The sequence below is a fragment of the Pongo pygmaeus genome, chromosome 4 (genome assembly GCF_028885625.2).
Source record: "Pongo pygmaeus isolate AG05252 chromosome 4, NHGRI_mPonPyg2-v2.0_pri, whole genome shotgun sequence".
NCBI classification, from domain to species: Eukaryota; Metazoa; Chordata; class Mammalia; order Primates; family Hominidae; genus Pongo; species Pongo pygmaeus.
Window position 1 is genome coordinate 120,387,025 of NC_072377.2, and position 18,564 is coordinate 120,405,588.

At 39.2% G+C, this 18,564-nt stretch overlaps 1 protein-coding gene across 3 annotated transcripts in view; it reads left to right on the plus strand.

Moving 5' to 3' along the window:
- Positions 1–5,516: 5,516 nt before the first annotated feature.
- COMMD10 (COMM domain containing 10) overlaps positions 5,517–18,564 on the plus strand; it is a 201,687-nt gene continuing 188,639 nt past the window's right edge. For 2 of the 3 annotated variants that reach the window (XM_063665155.1, XM_054488506.2), the window contains exons 1-4: positions 5,587–5,708; positions 8,100–8,190; positions 11,675–11,785; positions 13,146–13,301. In XM_063665155.1, the coding sequence (XP_063521225.1) occupies positions 5,668–5,708; positions 8,100–8,190; positions 11,675–11,785; positions 13,146–13,301 (399 nt within the window). In that variant the 5' untranslated portion in view covers positions 5,587–5,667. Of the gene's footprint in view, positions 5,709–8,099; positions 8,191–11,674; positions 11,786–13,145; positions 13,302–18,564 lie in introns of all 3 variants that reach the window. The other variant, XM_054488507.2, reaches the window with a different exon arrangement.

Below are 18,564 nucleotides of genomic sequence, written 5' to 3' on the forward strand. Positions count from 1 at the left end.
GATTGAACCATGGGTTCCTCTTCTGCTACAGCTTCAGGACTCAGTTCCTATTCTACTGGACCCATGGAAGCTCTGAATTTTCCAGTGGGGCTGCCTAGAGGCACCAGGTGACATATCCTAGAAATGCAGGAGCATGAGTTATAGGACAAATTTTGATGAAGAAAGAAAAAATTGGAAAGAGTTCACAGACAATTTCTTTCTTCCACTCCCACCCCATGTTGTTCCAAGACATAGTGATTCTGAATAGCCTCTCTGGAAATATCCCAGAGTACTGAGAAATAAGCTAGGTTTTGAAGCTGTAACCAGTTCGATAACATGCCACCCTGTATTTGCTTTCTCCCTATCTTTCCTTAGTTTCCTTTCACCTGCATTCCTACTCCCTTGCAATTATAGTTCCCAATGAAGCATGTATAATAACTAGGCTTGTTTTCTAGAAAAGTCAGGCTAATACAGAATGTAATAAAAGGTGGACTTCATAAAAGTTTGCAATGGATATTTTACTTGGCTGGCAAGATGGCCGAATAAGAACAGCTCCAGCATGCAGCTCCCAGTCATACCAACGCAGAAAGCAGGTGGTTTCTGCATTTCCAACTGAGGTACCCAGTTTATCTCATTGGGACTGGTTAGACAGTGGGTGCAGCCCACAGAAGGTGAGCAGAAGCAGGGTGGGGCATTGTCTCACCTGGGAAGTGCAAGGGGTCAGGGAACTCCCTTCCCTAGCCAAGTGAAGCCTTGAGGGAAGGTGCCATCTAGCCCAGATACTACGCTTTTCCCAGGGTCTTCACATCTCGCAGACTGAGATTCCCTCAGGTGCCTACACCACCAGGGCCCTGGGTTTCAAGCACAAAACTGGGAGGCCGCTTGGCGAGACACCGTGCTAGCTGCAGGAGTTTTTTTTTGACTCCAGTGGTGCCTGGAATGCCAGCGAGACAGAACTGTTTACTCCCGTGGAAAGGGGCTGAAGCCAGGGAGCCAAGTGGTCTAGCTCAGTGGATTCCACCCCCATGGAGCCCAGCAAGCTAAGATCCACTGGCTTGAAATTCTCACTACCAGCATAGCAGTCTGAAGTTGACCTGAGACGCTTGAGCTTGGTAGGCGGAGGGGCATCTGCCATTACTGAGGCTTGGGTAGGCGGTTTTCTCCTCAGTGTAAACAAAGCCGCTGGGAAGTTCCAACTGGGTGCAAACCCACCGCAGCTCAGCAAAGCCACTGTAGCCAGACAGCCTCTCTAGATTCCTCCTTCCTGGGCAGGGCATCTCCGAAAGAAAGGCAGCAGCCCCAGTCAGGGGCTTATAGATAAAACCCCCATCTCCCTGGGACAGAGCACCTGGGGGAAGGGGTGGCTGTGGGCGCAGCTTCAGCTGACTTAAACATTCCTGCCTGCTGGCTCTGAAGAGAGAAGCGGATCTCCCAGCACAGCACTTGAGCTCTGCTACGGGACAGACTGCCTCCTCAAGTGGGTCCCTGACCCCCATGCCTCCTGACTGGGAGACAACTCCCAGCAGCGATGGATAGACACCTCACACAGGAGAGCTCCAGCTGGCGTCTGATAGGTACCCTCTGGGACAAAGCTTCCAGAGGAAGGGGCAGGCAGCAATCTTTGCTGTTATGCAGCCTCTGCTGGTGATACTCAGGCAAACAGCATCTGGAGTGGACCTCCAGAAAACTCCAGCAGACCTGCAGAAGAGGGGCCTGACTGTTAGAAGGAAAACTAACAAACAAAAAACAATAGCATCAACATCAACAAAAAGGACGCCCACATAAAAACCCCATCCGAAGGTCACCAACATCAAAGACCAAAGGTAGATAAATCCACGAAGATGAGAAAAAACCAGCGCAAAAAGGCTGAAAATTCCAAAAACCAGATTGCCTCTTCTCATCCAAAGAATCACAACTCCTCACCAGCAAGGGAACAAAACTGGATGGAGAATGAGTTTGACAAACTGACAGAAGTAGGCTTCAGAAGGTGGGTAATAACAAACTCCTCTGAGCTAAAGGAGCATGTTCTACCCAATGCAAGGAAGCTAAGAACCTTGATAAAAGGTTACAGGAACCGCTAACTAGAATAACCAGTTTATAGAAGAACATAAATGACCTGATGGAGCTGAAAAACACAGCATGAGAACTTTGTGAAGCATACACAGTATCAATAGCTGAATCAATCAAGCTGGAGAAAGGATATCAGAGATTGGAGATCAACTTAATGCAATAAAGCATGAAGACAAGATTAGAGAAAAAAGAATGAAAAGGAACGAACAAAGCCTCCAAGAAATATAGGACTATGTGAAAAGACCAAATCTAACTGTGATTGGTGTACCTGAAAGTGACGGGGAGAATGTAACCAAGTTGGAAAACACTCTTCAGGATATTATCCAGGAGAACTTCCCCAACCTAGCAAGGCAGGCCAACATTCAAATTCAGGAAATACAGAGAACACCTCAAAGATACTCCTCGAGAAGAGCAACCCCAAGACACATAATCGTCAGATTCACCAAGGTGCAAATGAAGGAAAAAATGTTAAGGGCAGCCAGAGAGAAAGGTCAGGTTACCCACAAAGGGAAGCCCATCAGACTAACAGCAGATCTCTCTGCAGAAACCCTACAAACCAGAAGAGAGTGGGGGCCAATATTCAACATTCTTAAAGAAAAGAATTTTCAACCTAGAATTTCATATCTAGCCACACTAAGCTTCATAAGCGAAGGAGAAATAAAATCCTTCACAGACAAGCAAATGCTGAGGGATTTTGTCACCACCAGCCTGCCTTACAAGAGCTCCTGAAGGAAGCGCTAAATATGGAAAGGAAAAACCAGTACCAGCCATTGCAAAAACATACCAAAATGTAAAGACCATTGACACTATGAAGAAACTGCATCAACTAATGGGCAAAATAGCCAGCTAGTATCATATGACAGGATCAAATTCAGACATAATATTAACCTTAAATGTAAATGGGCTAAATGCCCCAATTAAAACACACAGACTGGCAAATTGGATAAAGAATCAAGACCCATTGGTGTGCTGTATTCAAGAGACCCATCTTGTGTGCAAAGACACACATAGGCTCAAAATAAAGGGATGGAGAAATATTTACCAAGCAAATGGAAAGCAAAAATAAGCCGGGGTTGCAATCCTAGTCTCTAGTAAAACAGACTTTAAACCAACAAAGATAAAAAAAGACAAAGAAGGGCATTACATAATGGTAAAGGGATCAATGCAACAAGAAGAGCTAACTATCCTAAATATATATGCACCCAATATAGGAGCACCCAGATTCTAAAGCAAGTTCTTAGAGACCTATGAAGAGACTGAAGACTCCCACACAATCATAGCAGACAACTAAAAGGACTTTTCATGGACGTAGATGTCTATACTCCAGAGAATGCAGCAATATCTTGGATGAGGTTCTCATTTGAGGTGTGAAACTATCCACAGCATCACGCCTTTATAGAAACATGTGGTAATAAGAAGTAATCAGCCCATCACTGAAAATGAAGAGCATTAGAGTGAGTGGCCTCTGTGTCTGCCGGAGACTTGCTTTTGTGAAAACCTCAGGGGTCTGGGTTTTGTTTTCTAAGGAGGGTAGAATGTTTCTTTTACATACATATCACATTATTTAAATCTCATTAAGATCCAAGGGAGTAGACATTATTCTCAACCCCATTACAGATTGGGAATTAGAAACTTGTTGAGGTTAAGTACTTTGTCCAAGGTTACATGGATTTGGGATTTGAGCCATCTTGATGCTCTTTTGCTCAAAATTCTGGCTATATATTTTTAAGGCAATCAGAGGGTGAACTTCATTAGGGATTTGAAACAGTTTTAGTTGGTTAGTGGTTCTACTTCAGGTAAGGAATCAAGACAAAAGGGAAATGATTCAAAGAATGAGGGAACTGGGACCCTTTTAAGTTGCAGATGAGGTCATCTGTGTTTGGATCGGAGACCTATAATTTATGTAGATTCACATACATCTTTTTCAGATATGCATACATTGGGGACTGTAGAGTGTTGTGGAACTAAATGTATTTGTATGTGTTCAACACACTGTATAATTGACTCAATTATCCATGTGCAGATTATTCACATTTAATTTGCAATCTGGTTTCTCCTTTCAGTTAGGTTGTTCTTGGGCTGCTCCAGGAACTCCAACTAATTTAAATAATAATTTAAGTAAAACATAATTAGGAAGGAAAATTAAATTCAATTTTTTGGCAGCTCTTGAATATTCTACTGCTGAAATGTAACTAATCCATCCACTATCTTTTAATTCACCAATGCCTTTTTAGTACCACAGGATTTTATTGCTTTCTATAGATTATTGCAGTAGTTTCCAGGTAGCTCTCCTGCTTACCTCTTTCCATTTCAATCATCATTCTGCTGAAATCAACCTTCAAAAATCCAACTCCCACTGCAAAATTTCTTTGCTTCAAAACATTTAATGGATAGAAAAAACATTTAATGGCTACCCATTTCTCACCAGATTAAGTGCACATGCCACAACCAGTCATTAAAGGCTTTTTCTAGTCTAAATTCCTGTTCTTCAAACGTCAAACCGCCCTTCTACTCTACTGACCTGAAACACACCGCCTCACCCTCCACATCTCTGCAGACCCACCGCATTTGCCACCTGCCCTAGGGAGCTTTTCCTGATCTTACCTCCGATGCCTTTCACTGCTCCCACATCTGAATTCCTTTAACTCACTCCATGTTTTTCTCAAAGGCAGACCAAGGTATTTATGCAAACATGGTGTCTCCCTAGTCTTGGATGAGGTCCTTGACATCACTCACTGCAGCGATTCATCTCCCCTACTCTGCAGTGTCAGACTCCAAAGAAGGGTGCAACAAATACTTGTCCATTTAGACTGCTGGCAAACCCTGAGAGCAGGAATTTTGGCCTTTTGTATCTCCAGTGCCTAGAACAGTGCTTGCTACACAGTAGGCGCTCATTCATTGAACGTTGCTGAAGGAATTGAACGTACATACTACAAGCCCTGCAGATGCAGATACAGGAGGGGTTGATGGCACAGTGCTTAGGGTGGAACTGGAGGCACCACCTCTCCTGAGGGGTGATGCGCCGCTTCCTGGGCAGGCTCGGGGGAGCTCGCTCAACTGCCTGCCTCTCTGTAGCCCAAACGCTGGAAAAAAAAATACGCACAAATCACCTATCCAAGTATGTACACACAGGCTCTTAAACCCGCCCTATTAAAAAAAAATACATACACACGCACACACCATTTATCCAAGTATGTACACACGGGCTTGCTTAAACCTGCCCTATTAAAAATAATAGTATATATATTTATGCACACACATACACACATATATCTATCCAGGTCTGTACATAGACTTGCTTAAACCTGCCCTATTAAATACACACACACACACACCCCCCTATCCAGGTATGTACATACATATATAATATATAAATATAAAGACATATATATGCAGAGACTTAACTCCAACACGATTGGAGTGTCGGGAGGGCAACTGGAACGCCCTCTCCGCCCTCCAGGGCTGCGGGACAAGTCTCCCGTCGCTCGGGTCGCAGGAGCCCCGGAGCCCTAAAGCGGCCCCTGCGCGGCTTGGGCCTTCCGGCTTTCCGTCCGCCGCGGCCGCCATTGGCTGGGTTCGGCGCAGCTAACAGAAGGCAGCAGTGCGAGAAAGCCGAGGATGGCGGTGCCGGCGGCGCTGATCCTACGGGAGAGCCCCAGGTAGCTGATCCGTTAAGCTCTTGCGGTAGCCGCGCCCAGGAAGGCGCGGATCGGGCTCGCACAAGGCTGTCCTTGCTGCCTGCCACCTGGGCGCCGCGGCGGGCCCGGTTGGGTGGGGTGGGCTGCCGAGGTCGCGACGCTGAGTCTGCGGAGTATGTGGGGCCGTGTAGCGCCTCTACAGTCACGGTGGTCCACCAGTGGGGCTCACAGTGCGCCTGGCAGCTGAGGTCTGTACGGAAGCGTGTGGTCTGCAAGCGTGGGGTCTGCGTCACTGTTCGCGGAGTTTGGTATCAGAAGTTCCCGGGTGCTGCCTTCAGTGCTGCCGAATCACGTGGAACGGTATTCCGTTTCCGATTTCAGTTCCGGTTCAGACCCTCTGGTGAGAAAGGCTCACGCTGGTTCTGGAGGGTCTTTAATAGCCAACATGTGTTAATACCCCTTTTAAATCAGAATCGAATAGGGGACCGAATTTTTGGTTGGTAGCAGAATCTAGCCTGGCTTTGGTAGCATTTGCTTTTATTTGCATTTTAAACAAATGTTTAGTTAATTTCTACTTATGGTAGGTAAAGTTGGTTGTCCATGGTAGTGATATAAAGTTCCCCTTTAACATTATTTAAGTAAAAAAAATACTCAATTTGCGAAAAAATAAGTAATAGTGCAGGTAGTGTGTGGATACAGAAAAAGTACTGAAGTATGTAGGGAAAATAGTGTTCGGAAGTAATTTCTTTGTGCTTGGATTGGGCAGAAATCTTCCAGAAGAAAAGAGTTATTTTGAAGTTTTTTCTTCTTCCTGGATTCCTTTTGGTACCAGTGGAGGGTGTCCAGGTTTTTGGCGTCTCGAACAAAGAATTGGAGAAGACGCACAAAGCGAGGAAAGAATGAAGAAATTTATTGAAAATGAAACTACACTCCACAGTGTGGGAGTTGCCTGAGCATAGGGGCTGAAGGGCCCCTACAGAATTTTTGGGAATTTAAATACCCTCTAGAGGATTCCATTGGTTACTTGGTGTACTCTCTATGTAAATGAAGAGGATGAAGTAAAGTTACAAAGTCATTTTCTCCGCCTGTGCCCTATGGAGAGGATATTTCCTGTCGTAGCTGAAATGAGAATCAGCCTTATGTTCCCAGCCTCTTGACCCTATTTTCCTGCCTCACTTTGGTTCTGATCGCCAGTTTCTTTCCTCATACCAATGTCTTGGGGAACACCGCTACATCAGTAAACTGTATCCAATATGGTGCAGTATAGAATTGTTCTCATCACATCATTTAAAGTTGATTATTACAGGAAAGGTGCTGTGGCTCAAGCCTGTAATCCCAGCACTTTGGGAGGCTGAGTCGGGCTGATCTCTCTCTCTTTTTTTTTTTCCCCTGAGAGGGCGTTTCCCTCTTGTTGCGCAGGCTGGAGTGCAATGGCGCCATCTCGGTTCACTGCAGCCTCTGCCTCCTGTGTTCAAGCGATTCTCCTGCCTGAGCCTCCTGAGTAGCTGGGATTACAGGCACCCGCCACCATGCCCAGCTAATTTTTTGTATTTTTAGTAAAGATGGGGTTTCACCATGTTGGCTAGGCTGGTCTGGAACTCCTGGCTTCGGGTGATCTGTCCTCCCTGGCCTTGCAAAGTGCTGGGATTATAGATGTGAGCCACTGCAGGACTGATTGAGCTCAGGAGTCCGAGACCAGCCTGGGCAACAGGGCGAAATTCCGTCTCTACAAAAAATACAAAAATTAGCCAGCATTGTGGCCCGCGCATGTAGTTGTAGCTACTTGGGAGGCTGAGGCACTAGGATTCTTAGAACCCAGGAGGCCGAGGCTGTAGTGAGCTGAGGTCGTGCCACTGCACTCCAGCCTGGGTGACAGAGTAAGACCCTATCTCAAAATTGATTATTATTGTAATAATAAAGTTGATTTTACAATTGAAACAGGGTTTTAAAATAACTGTGTGCTTAGTGACCCCAGATGATTTTGTACATAGTATTTGAAAAGTTATTTGCCTTGCAGTATTCTTTTATGTTTTTGGTGTAATTGCCATAATTGCTATTCCTCTCCTCCTACCCCTTTCAGAGTTCCATTTTTGGGTTAAGTGGTTATATAAACGCTCTACTAAATTAAGGCTCTTCCCTGCAGAGTACAAGCTTTCCCTAGTAGTTTGGTTTGCCCAAAAGAAAGAGAAAATTTGCCAAATGGACCTTTTCAGCAGAAGTAATTTTGGGGGCATCTTTTTGGAAATGTTCACGTTGCCCTGCCTTTTTTGCTGGCTGTCATTTGTTTTTATTTCACTCAGATTTACCATATAGCATTCAGAGTTGTTGAAATGAAAACTTATAGACAACTATAGAAAGTACAGTTCAACTTGGAAAACTCATTTCAAAACTTTGTTTTATAATTTTGTTTAGCATGAAGAAAGCAGTGTCACTGATAAATGCAGTAGATACAGGAAGATTTCCACGGTTGCTCACTCGGATTCTTCAAAAACTTCACCTGAAGGTTTGTATTTTTGTGTTTCCATACCTTGTAATCTTCCTTCTGATTTAATTGAAAGTCTGATTATTTGGAGAACTTTTTGCAAAGCATAGTGTTCTCCAATATGTTCTTAGAGACACTGGTTCTGTGGAAGATTTGGTAATGTTTGATGGTCAGAAGTTTGAGAAACTCTGTCTTCAATAAAGTTGAATTTTTTAAATTATGGAACTTTTCAGAGTATTTTATATGCTAGTGTTTGTGGTATGTATTTGAGGGTGATTATGGCAGGTAACATTTTCCAAATGTGTTTGACCTTGGATCTGTTTTATTATGGTATATATTTTGGGACTAATATTCTAAAAATATACTTGAGGGAAAAATTCTGATGTCTTGGTTTTATTTTTCCCCTTAAAAATAATTCTGTGGTATTTTCTATCAACTGGTATTTAATCTTTCACTTAATTTTGTTTCTCTTTCACTTTTATTTTAAGGATATGGTTGTTTTGGACATGTAGATGCTTTGTAATTCTCTACCTGGCCCAATCCAAGTTAATTTCTTTATCAGGTTATAAAAATTTGATTCCATCTGACATATTTACAGAGCACCCACTAACTGCTCTGTGCAGTGCCAGGTATCACCATCCACTGAGAACCAAGACTCTTACTCTTTCCTCTTGTTTTTCTTGGCCAAGAGCCAGACTCAAAACCGTGCCTTTCCCCTTTGAAGTGTCTTTCAAATCCAAGTTCTCACAATTCTAGGTCAAATCCTTATTACCTCTTTTTTAGATGACAATAGTTACCTTCAAGCTGGTTTCCCTGCCTATAGTCTTCTTGCTTTCTACTGCTTCATAATACTATGTAAATTACTTTCTAAATTTTTTTTCCTGAAACAAAGATGGATTATATTTTTTACAGTGTTCAAAGCCATCAGTGACTATCCATTGCCCCATGGAGAAAAGTTAAAAATCCTTAACATTGTGTACAAGTCCCATTGTAATATGGCCACAGTCTACATTCTCCTCATTTTGTAAGTGCTCCAGTTACACTGGATGGTACCTGTTTACTACAACTTGCCATGAAGTTTTTCAGCAATGTGTCTGTGCATACACTCTTTCCCTTGCCTGTAAATGTCCTTCTTCCCTTTTACTTAGTAACCTGTTCATCCTTCAAGGATTTCACAATCTCAGTCTCAGCAGTTTGTTCTTTCTTCTGTGCTCCTAATTCATTCTCACATGATTTTAGTACTGCATCATAAGTATTTGTTTCATGATTAGCAGGCAACCAAATCCCCAAACCTATTAATATATCTTCCTCTGGTTTTAAATATCGTGAGGATTATGTCTTACTCATCTTTATGTTTCCCATTCCTAATACATTGCTGCTAGTATAGTTGGCACTCAGTAAATATTCTTGGAGTTAATTATTTTCCTTGCTGTGGAAAACACAAAACAAACATAAGTCTTCTATAATACATTCCTTTTTCTAAGGAATTTGTGATATGGATGGAGAGAAAGGAGAAACTGCAATGATAGCAGCAACATTCTGTGGTATTTGCTATTCATAAAGTTACATTGGTTTGTTTTTGATTGGTGTGGTGCTAATGGCTTTGTGTTACTAACTCATCTAATCCTTATGGCAACTTGAAAAAATAGGTACTGTGGTCATCTCTGGTCATCTTCATTTTATCTATGAAGTAACCAAGATAGAGATAGAGATCAGTTAAGTAACTTTCCCAAGGTAACACAGCTAGCTAATAGGGCAGCTTGGCTCCGTAACTCTCTCCCTTATTACACGAAACCTCAGGAAAGAGTATGGAACATTTTGTAAATTGGCCCAAATGTGAATGATGTGGGTGATACAGATATTCTGCTTTATTTCTTGAGCTGGTGGGTGTTTACTTATGTATAACAATATGGGACAAGAGAATCTTATACACATCTTTTGTTCTTCACACTGAGGGAGTGGAGAACTTGCACAGAAAATTGTGATGTTTAGTTTGTCTTTGACGCTTTCAGTCGTGTATGGAGTTGAGAATAGTTAGTATCTATCTTAGAGTTAACTGAGTGGCTAAAGCATTCCGTGGAGGAGCTTGAATGCTTTGTCATCAGAGATAGGGGAGTGGAGAGGAAAAGAGGTGCTTGTTGAAAAGTAAAGTTACCGGTCCTGCTGGCATTTGACGTCCAGGGACTTTTAAATAAAGAAACATATCTATGTGAATACTTGCCTGCTAAGAAAACGTCAGGAAAGGTGTAATTGTTTTCTTCCTGTACAGTTTCAGGGGATCATCTTTTAGAGGGGCTCCTATTTTGATAAGGGCTCTTCAGTCAAGTTTGCAGTACATTTCAGGATCTGCCTACTTTCATTTACGTACCCCGACTCCATTGAGTTGGCCTTTACCTTGAGACAGAATTCTTAGAATAGTGAAACTGAGGCAGGCAGATTGGTGAAGAGGTTTAGGGATTTTGTTGCCCCTCTACTGGTACTTTTATTTTACCAAGTTTGACCTGTTTATGGGCAGAAGATATGTTTTTGTCCAGACTGGTCCTTGGAATCCCAAGTAGGAATCAATATGAGGGAACTAAGACAACTTAGGTATAGAATGTGAGCATGCCAGATTATGGATCTGGGAGTCCTCTTTGGCCATCTTCTTGGCTCATCCTGGCATATATAAATACATGGAGATTTTGTTTCTTTGTTTGTTACAATGTGTGGAGGGTGCTGCTGGTATTTAATGTCCAGGGACTTTAAAAATAATTTACAGTGTTTAGGGCAGTCCTGCACAAAGACTTGTCTTATCCAGCATGCCAGCGGTTTGCATTGGGAAATGCTGATGGAAGTCAGGTGAACTTCTATAGCTGGGAACTTAGAAATAAACATTTGTGGCCTTTGCACTTCAAAAATTACTGTCACAACTCATGCAATAAAAAAACTCATGTACTTGGCTCCATAGGAGAGACTTTGAGGCCCTCACACAAAGCCTGTTGAGATAACAGTGCTGTATATCTAGTTTTGAGAGGTCAGCTCTCTGGGTTCCTGACCATGGCAGACTAAAAATAGCAAACTAGGGGTTGAAGGTACTGTCATGGGGCATGTAGGCAGCTTCAAGAAATGACTGCTGATCATGAAATGAAATGGGAGAATTATGAAAATCAGACCCAAGAAACATAAAAGGACAGAAGTCTGAGATTTCTGTTTGCTCTAGTTAAAAATCATCCATGTATCTCAGCAGTTCTTTAGGATACATGAGCCCCTTAGCACAGGGTTCTGATGCTTGTAATTATGACCTGCGTCATCACAAGATATTTGTTTAATCTAATTTATTTTGTTTACAAAGGTCTAGAAATGAGCATCATACATTTTATAAATTTACATGCACATCAGTTTCTTTTCACCATGTATTTTCCTTTAAAGTTCTCATCTCATATACAAATAAACGAATCTTCTGTCAAGTATGAATTTTGAATGCCTGAATATGTGCTAATATAATAGATTGCTATTTGTATTATAGGCTGAGAGCAGTTTCAGTGAAGAAGAGGAAGAAAAACTTCAAGCGGCATTTTCTCTAGAGAAACAAGATCTTCACCTAGTTCTTGAAACAATATCATTTATTTTAGAACAGGTATTTTTATTGCATCACATTTTCTAGCCATGATTTGTTTACTACATATTTGTATTGTTATGATATCTATGACATTCTGTTTTTTTAATTAAAAAGTATGCAAGATGGAAGCTGTGAATATATTTTAGTTAAGAATTTCGGTGTAAAAATATTTGAATATTGTAAAGTATTTGAAAATATGAATTGAGACTTCATTGATTTGAGACAGTTATACAAGATTTTAATTCATTGGTACTTGGTATAATGGAAAAATGGACATATTTTACTTAAGATATTAAATGATTTGGGGGATATATTGACTAGGATGGTAAGTAAGACATTTAGAAAAGAAGTATTATCATATTATGTGCTACTAAGCTGCCTTCTGCATCCCTTTTTCTCATCTAAATTCACTTCATGATTTAAGCTCCTATTCAAGGCTCATCTCCTTTACTTGAGCTGTGACCCCTTATACTTTCAGTCTTCCTTTATTTGGATTTTTAAAAATCCTTGGCTCATCACAGTAGAGCACATTGTTAGTCTTTCAGCAGTTCATATGTGTTAGTTATGCCTTCCTCACCAGATTCTAATTTGTGGGGAACAGGATATTTTTTGTGTATCTTATATAAGCCTACCACATTGGTGTGCTTAAAATAGATCCTCATAAATTCCTGTTGATTAAAAATAATACTTGTGAAATAAAAGTTTAAATAGTTTTGTAACTTCATGAGCATTTTAATGAACATATTAGAAGGACAAGCTGCCAGTTATCTACTACAGCCTTACATACATTATAGATCACAAAGATAAATGTGGTTCTAATTTTTGGTGGGTGTTCAGTAGAAGAAAAGGATCATTGAGTAGGACAGCATAGCATGGTGTTCCAGAATAGTGTAAGAAACAGAACAGGTATCAGTGTTAAAATTTTTTACAACTTTTAATCATATATCATGTAGGAAATTGGTAGATAAGGTAATTTTGAGAAAGTGCTTCTGGGAAAAAATTTGTTAGTTGGGAAACAAAACTATTATATACTTATTTGAAATTATTAAGTGAAATAAATGAAATTTTAATTAGGGTACCATTTACATAGCCAAAGCAAAGAAGAAGTTTTTTGGTTATTAAGTGGATTTAGGATTACTTAAAGCATAGGTAAGAATGAAAAAAAATTCAACATTAATAATTTAGGCCATTTAATCCTGAATCTTCCAGCCCTTGGTCGTGTATTTTATTATTTGTAAAATAACCGAAAATGTCGATAATAGGACTATGAAGTTTTCTTTTGACTTAAGTCATTTAAAAATAGTTTTGTATTTAGTATAGTTTAAAGTTTCAGTGTGAAGATGAGGGACATATGTAATTTTTTTTTTCTTTTTAATAGGCAGTATATCACAATGTGAAGCCAGCAGCTTTGCAGCAGCAATTAGAGAACATTCATCTTAGACAAGACAAAGCTGAAGCATTTGTCAATACGTGGTCTTCTATGGGTCAAGAAACAGTTGAAAAGTTCAGGCAGAGAATTCTGGCTCCCTATAAGGTATAGAACATACTATCTTAAATATGTTTTTCAATAAAGTATGGCATAAATTATTATACCTGAAGAGTTTTTAAAGTGATAATATTGTGTTGAGAGGTAGAGTCAGGCAAAAGAAACACAGGTGCTCCTCAACTTACAATGGCCTTACATCCTGATAGACCTGTCACAAATTGAAAATATCGTAAGTCAAAAACAGAGTACACTCTAGAGAATCAGTTGTTTACCCTTGTGATCACATGGCTGACTGGAAACTACAGCTCGCTGCCATTGCCCAGCATCACGAGAGAATATCGTACATATTGCTAGCCCAGGAAAATACAGAATTCAAAATATGAAGTATAGTTTTTGCTGAATACATATTGCTTTCACACTATTATAAAGTAAAAAAATTGTCTGGTACAGTCCCTGACTTAAGTTTAGATTTTACAGTAGTGCAAAACTATTGCAATTTCAATATACTTTTACCTTTGATCTCTTCCTGGGCTAGTGATGTGTGGTACATAAGATATTCCTTTTTTTGGAGGCTTTTCAAGATGGCTGACTAGAGGCACAGGACACTTCTCCACAAAGAAGAACCAAAATAGTGAGTAGGTAACCACACTGTAAATAAAACATTTAAAAGATAATGCTAGAGTTCAGCAGAGAAGTGACCGGAAACACCTGAGGAGAGGGAGGAGAGATGGACAGCCTTGCTAGGATCAACCAGAAGCCTGGAGAGGCTCCTCAGTGTGGAGTTGGGGTAAGTGAGAGATCCCTAGCTGTCCACATTCTTGCTGCAGACTCCTGTAATCCTAACTGTGGGAGAGTTCTTGAACCTCATGGGCCCCGAGACTGGCATAGGGAGCTCCCTGAAGTTCATGCAATGGTATTGCTCTAGAAAGGGTGCTCTTGCTGGGTTCCATGCACCCCCTGAGTCTTAGGCAGCTGGAGCATGGCTCCATTTTAAGAGTCTAGTCCCTGTTAGAAACAGAATAATCTTAAAATTTGTATGAAACCAAAAGAGAACCCAAATAGCCAAAGCAATCCTAAGCAAAAAGAACAAAGCTGGAGGGCATCATATTCCCTGATTTCAGCGTGTATTACAAGGCTGTAGTAACCAAAACAGCATGGTGTTGGTAGAAAAGCAGACATATATACCAATGGAACAGCATAAAATACCCAGAAGTAAACCCATGTATTTATAGCCAATTGATTTATTACAAAGGTGCCAAGAGCATACACTGGGGAAAGGACACCCCCTTTAATAAATAATGCTAGGAAAACTGGATAACTATGCAGAAGAATGTAATGGCCCTTCTCTCTCACCATATAAAAAATCAACTCAAAATTGATTAAAGACTTAAACATAAGACCCACAACTATTAAAATACTGGAAGAAAACAGGAGAAATACTCCAGGACATTTGTCTAGGCAAAAATATTATGGCTGACATTCCTAAAACATGGACAAAAAAACCCAAAATAGACAAATGGAACTATATTAAACTAAAAATCTTCTGTACATTAGTGGAAACAGTCAACAAAATGAAGACACAACCTGACAAAAGGGATAAAATATTTACAAACTATTGACTTAGCAAATGATTAATATCCAGAGTATACAAGGAACTCAAACACCTCAACTGCAAAGTAACTAATCCCATTTAATGTGTACAAAGGATCTAAACAAATGCTTCTTGAAAGACGGTATATAAATGGCTAACAGGTATATGAAAAAATGCTTAACATCACTAATTATCAGAGAAATGCAAGTCAAAACCAAACATGCCATATCATCTTACCCCAGTTAGAATGGCTATTATTAAAAAGAGAAAAAAATAATGGATGCAGGTGAGGATGTGGAGAAAAGGGAACTCTTATATGCTTTTGATGGCAGTGTATATTAGTACAGCCATTAGGGAAAAGCAGTATGGAGATTTCTCAAAAAACTAAAATTAGAACTACCACACAGTGCAGTAATTCCACTACTTGGTATATATTCAAAGGAAAGGAAATCGGTATATTAAATATTTATACCCCTCTGTTTGTTGCAACTCTGTTCACAATAGCAAAGATAAGAAATCAACCTAAGTGTCCATCAGTGGGTGGATGAATAAAGGGAATTTGGTATAATTACACACTGGAATAATATTCAACCATAAAAGAGAGTGAAATGTTGTTTGCAGCAACATGGATAGAACTAGAGGTCTTTATGTTACGTAAAATAAGCTAGACACAGGCAAATATAACAGGCACTCCCTCCTATGTGGGAGCTAAACAAGTTGATGTCATGGAGGTAGAGAGTAGAATGATAGTCACCAGAGGCCGAGAAGGATGCATGGGATGTGGGGTCGGAGGGTGGATGAGTAGAAGTTGGTTAATGGGTACAAATAGATAATCAGAAGTAATAAATTTAATGTTTGATAGTTTAGTATGGTGCTTATAGTTGACATCAATATATTGGTCATTTCAAAATAGCTGGAATTGAGGAAGTGAAATGTTCTGAACACACACAAATGATAAATGCTCATGGTGGTGAATATCTTAAATACCCTGACATGATCATCACACAGTCTGTGCATATAAGAAAATATAACACGTATCTCATAAATATGCAAAAACATTATGTATTGATTAACAAATAGGCTTTGTGTTAGATGATTTTGCTCAACCATAGGCTAATGTAAGTATACTGAACATGTCTAAGGTTAGCTAAGCTAAGCTGTGATGTTTGGTAGATTAAGTGTATTAAATGCATTTGTGAATTATTGTATTTTAACTTACAATAGATTAATTGAGGCATAAGCCCATTGTAAGTCAAGGAGCATCTGTATATTCTCTAGAAGTCCTCTGTGAGATGTATGATTTGCACATATTTTCTCCTAATCTGTAGCTTTCCTTTTCATTCTCTTAACAGTATCTTTCCCAGAACAGAACCATTAACTTTGATGAAATCTGCTATATTTTTTTTTTCTCTTTTCATGATCCTACTTTTGGTTTTCTAGGAATTTGCAGCCTAATCATGACACAAATATTTTCTGTTTTCTTCTAAATATTTTACATATTTATATTTTATGTTTAGATCTAAAATCCATTTAACGTTAATTTTGTATGACACATAAAGTGCAGGTCAAAGTTCATTTTTTCTATGTATGGATGTTCATTTGCTCCAATGTGATTTGTTGTTAAAATTATCATTTTGTCATTGAATTACTATGTGTTTGTCTAAAATCATTTGATATTTTTGTTTGAGTCTTTTTCTGGAATCTGTCTTTGATTTCATTGACCTATTTGTCTATGCCAATATCACACTGCCTTAATTATTATAGCTTAATAGTAAGTCTTAAAATCAGGTATTGTGAACCCACTGACTTTTTTCTTCTTTTTTGTAATTGTTTTGGCAATCCTAGTTTCTTTGCCTTTTCATATACATTTGAAAATCAGCTTTTGTATGTCTATAAAAAATCCTGCCTGGAGTATTGATTGGGGTTGTGTTTAATTTGTAAATAACTTTATTGAGAAATGACTTCTTAACAAGTATTGAGTATATCTATTTATTTAGGTCTTCTTTGATTTCTTTTATCAGTGTCTTTTGTTTTCAGCATATCAATCCTGCACTTATTTTGTTAGGTTTGTACCTTAAATACTTTCTTTTTGTTGTTGTTGTTGAACTGTTAGTAGTATTTTCAAATTTTGTTTTGCAATGGCTTATTGATAGTATATGGAAATACAATAGATTTTTCTATACCGATCTCTATCCTGTAACTTGGTAAATTCACTAATTAGTTTTAGCAGCTTTCTTATAGGTTTTTTGTGATTTCCTTTGAAGGCAGTCACGTTGTCTGTGAATAAAGACAATTTTATTTCTTCCTTTTCAATCTGTAGAGCTTTTATTTTTCTTGCTTTATTTTACTGACAAGGACTTCCAACATGATGCTGAATAGGAGTGGTAAGTCTAAATATCCTTGCCTTGTTCCCAGTTTTAGGGTGAAAGCATTCAGGCTCTTATCATTAAGTAGGATGTTAGAAAATGCCTTTTTGTTGTTTTCACTTCTCTACTTCCCTTTTTAAAAATTCTGTATTCTTAGTACTCTCAAGTGTCTTCTATGTCATTGCTTCATTTTTTATCATTTTAAATTCTACTTTTTCCTATATCCTGTATAGATTTTAAGCTTTCCATTTGTTTCCCTGCAATTCTTTTTTTAAGCCATTTTCGTTTTTAAAAAAATTCTTGCTTTTTAATAGTAGCCTGTTTTCTGTTTATATTTTTCCTATATTTTATACAGTCCATTTTTTTCCTTGCACGTTAGTAGTCATAACAATTAAAAATATTTTTGTTTTCTGCTTCTAATAGTAAGTTACTTTTTAGTGTCTTCGTGATGAAAGTTTGTTTTTTTAAAAGTAATATTTTTCCCATAGTTGCATTACAGAAGCTTCTGTTTAAGAAATTAATTAATCATTTGTCATATAAAATATGCAAGTAAAGAAGTTGGAAGGATCTAATTAATTGTACATTGTCCCATTGAGAATGCTGGAAATTATCTTTTGGTAATTCTGGGTATATCATAGGATCGCTAATATACTATTTTAAAGTCTGAAATGCTTAAATAAGATAATATAATGATAAAAAGGATTTATTGTGCTTATTGTGGGTCAGATGTTATAATGAGTTATTTGTATCTTACAAAACCCATTAATAGTTCTAATTTATACATGTACTTATAAAATTGAGGCTTAGAGAGGTTTAAAAAGTTGCCCATGGTTGTACAGCTAAGTAAGGGGCTGAGTTGGGATTTGACAAGAATAGTCACATTCCTAAGCTATTACGCTATCCTAACACATAGATGTTAGCTGCGGAATTTTTCTGCGTCAGGCATTATGCAGGGTGATTTATATAGTTGTTTGTTTGTACTTCATATTAGTCCATTCTCGCATTGCTATAAATAACCTGAAATAGGGTAATTATATAAAGAAAAGAGGTGTAATTTGCCCATGGTTCTGCAGGCTGTACAGGAAGCATGATGTGCTGGCATCTGCTTGGCTTCTGGGGAGGCCTCAGGAAACTTACAGTCATGGTGGAAGGTGAATGGGGAGCAGGTGTCTTTCATGGCAGGAGCAGGAACAAGAGAGAGAGGGAGGAGGGAGGTGCTACGTGCTTTTAAACAAGCAGGTCTTGCGAGAAGTCAACTATCACAAGCATAGCACTAAAGGGATGGTGCTAAACCATTCATGAGAAGCCTGCCCCCATGATCCATTCACCTCCCACCAGGCCCCACCTCCAACAC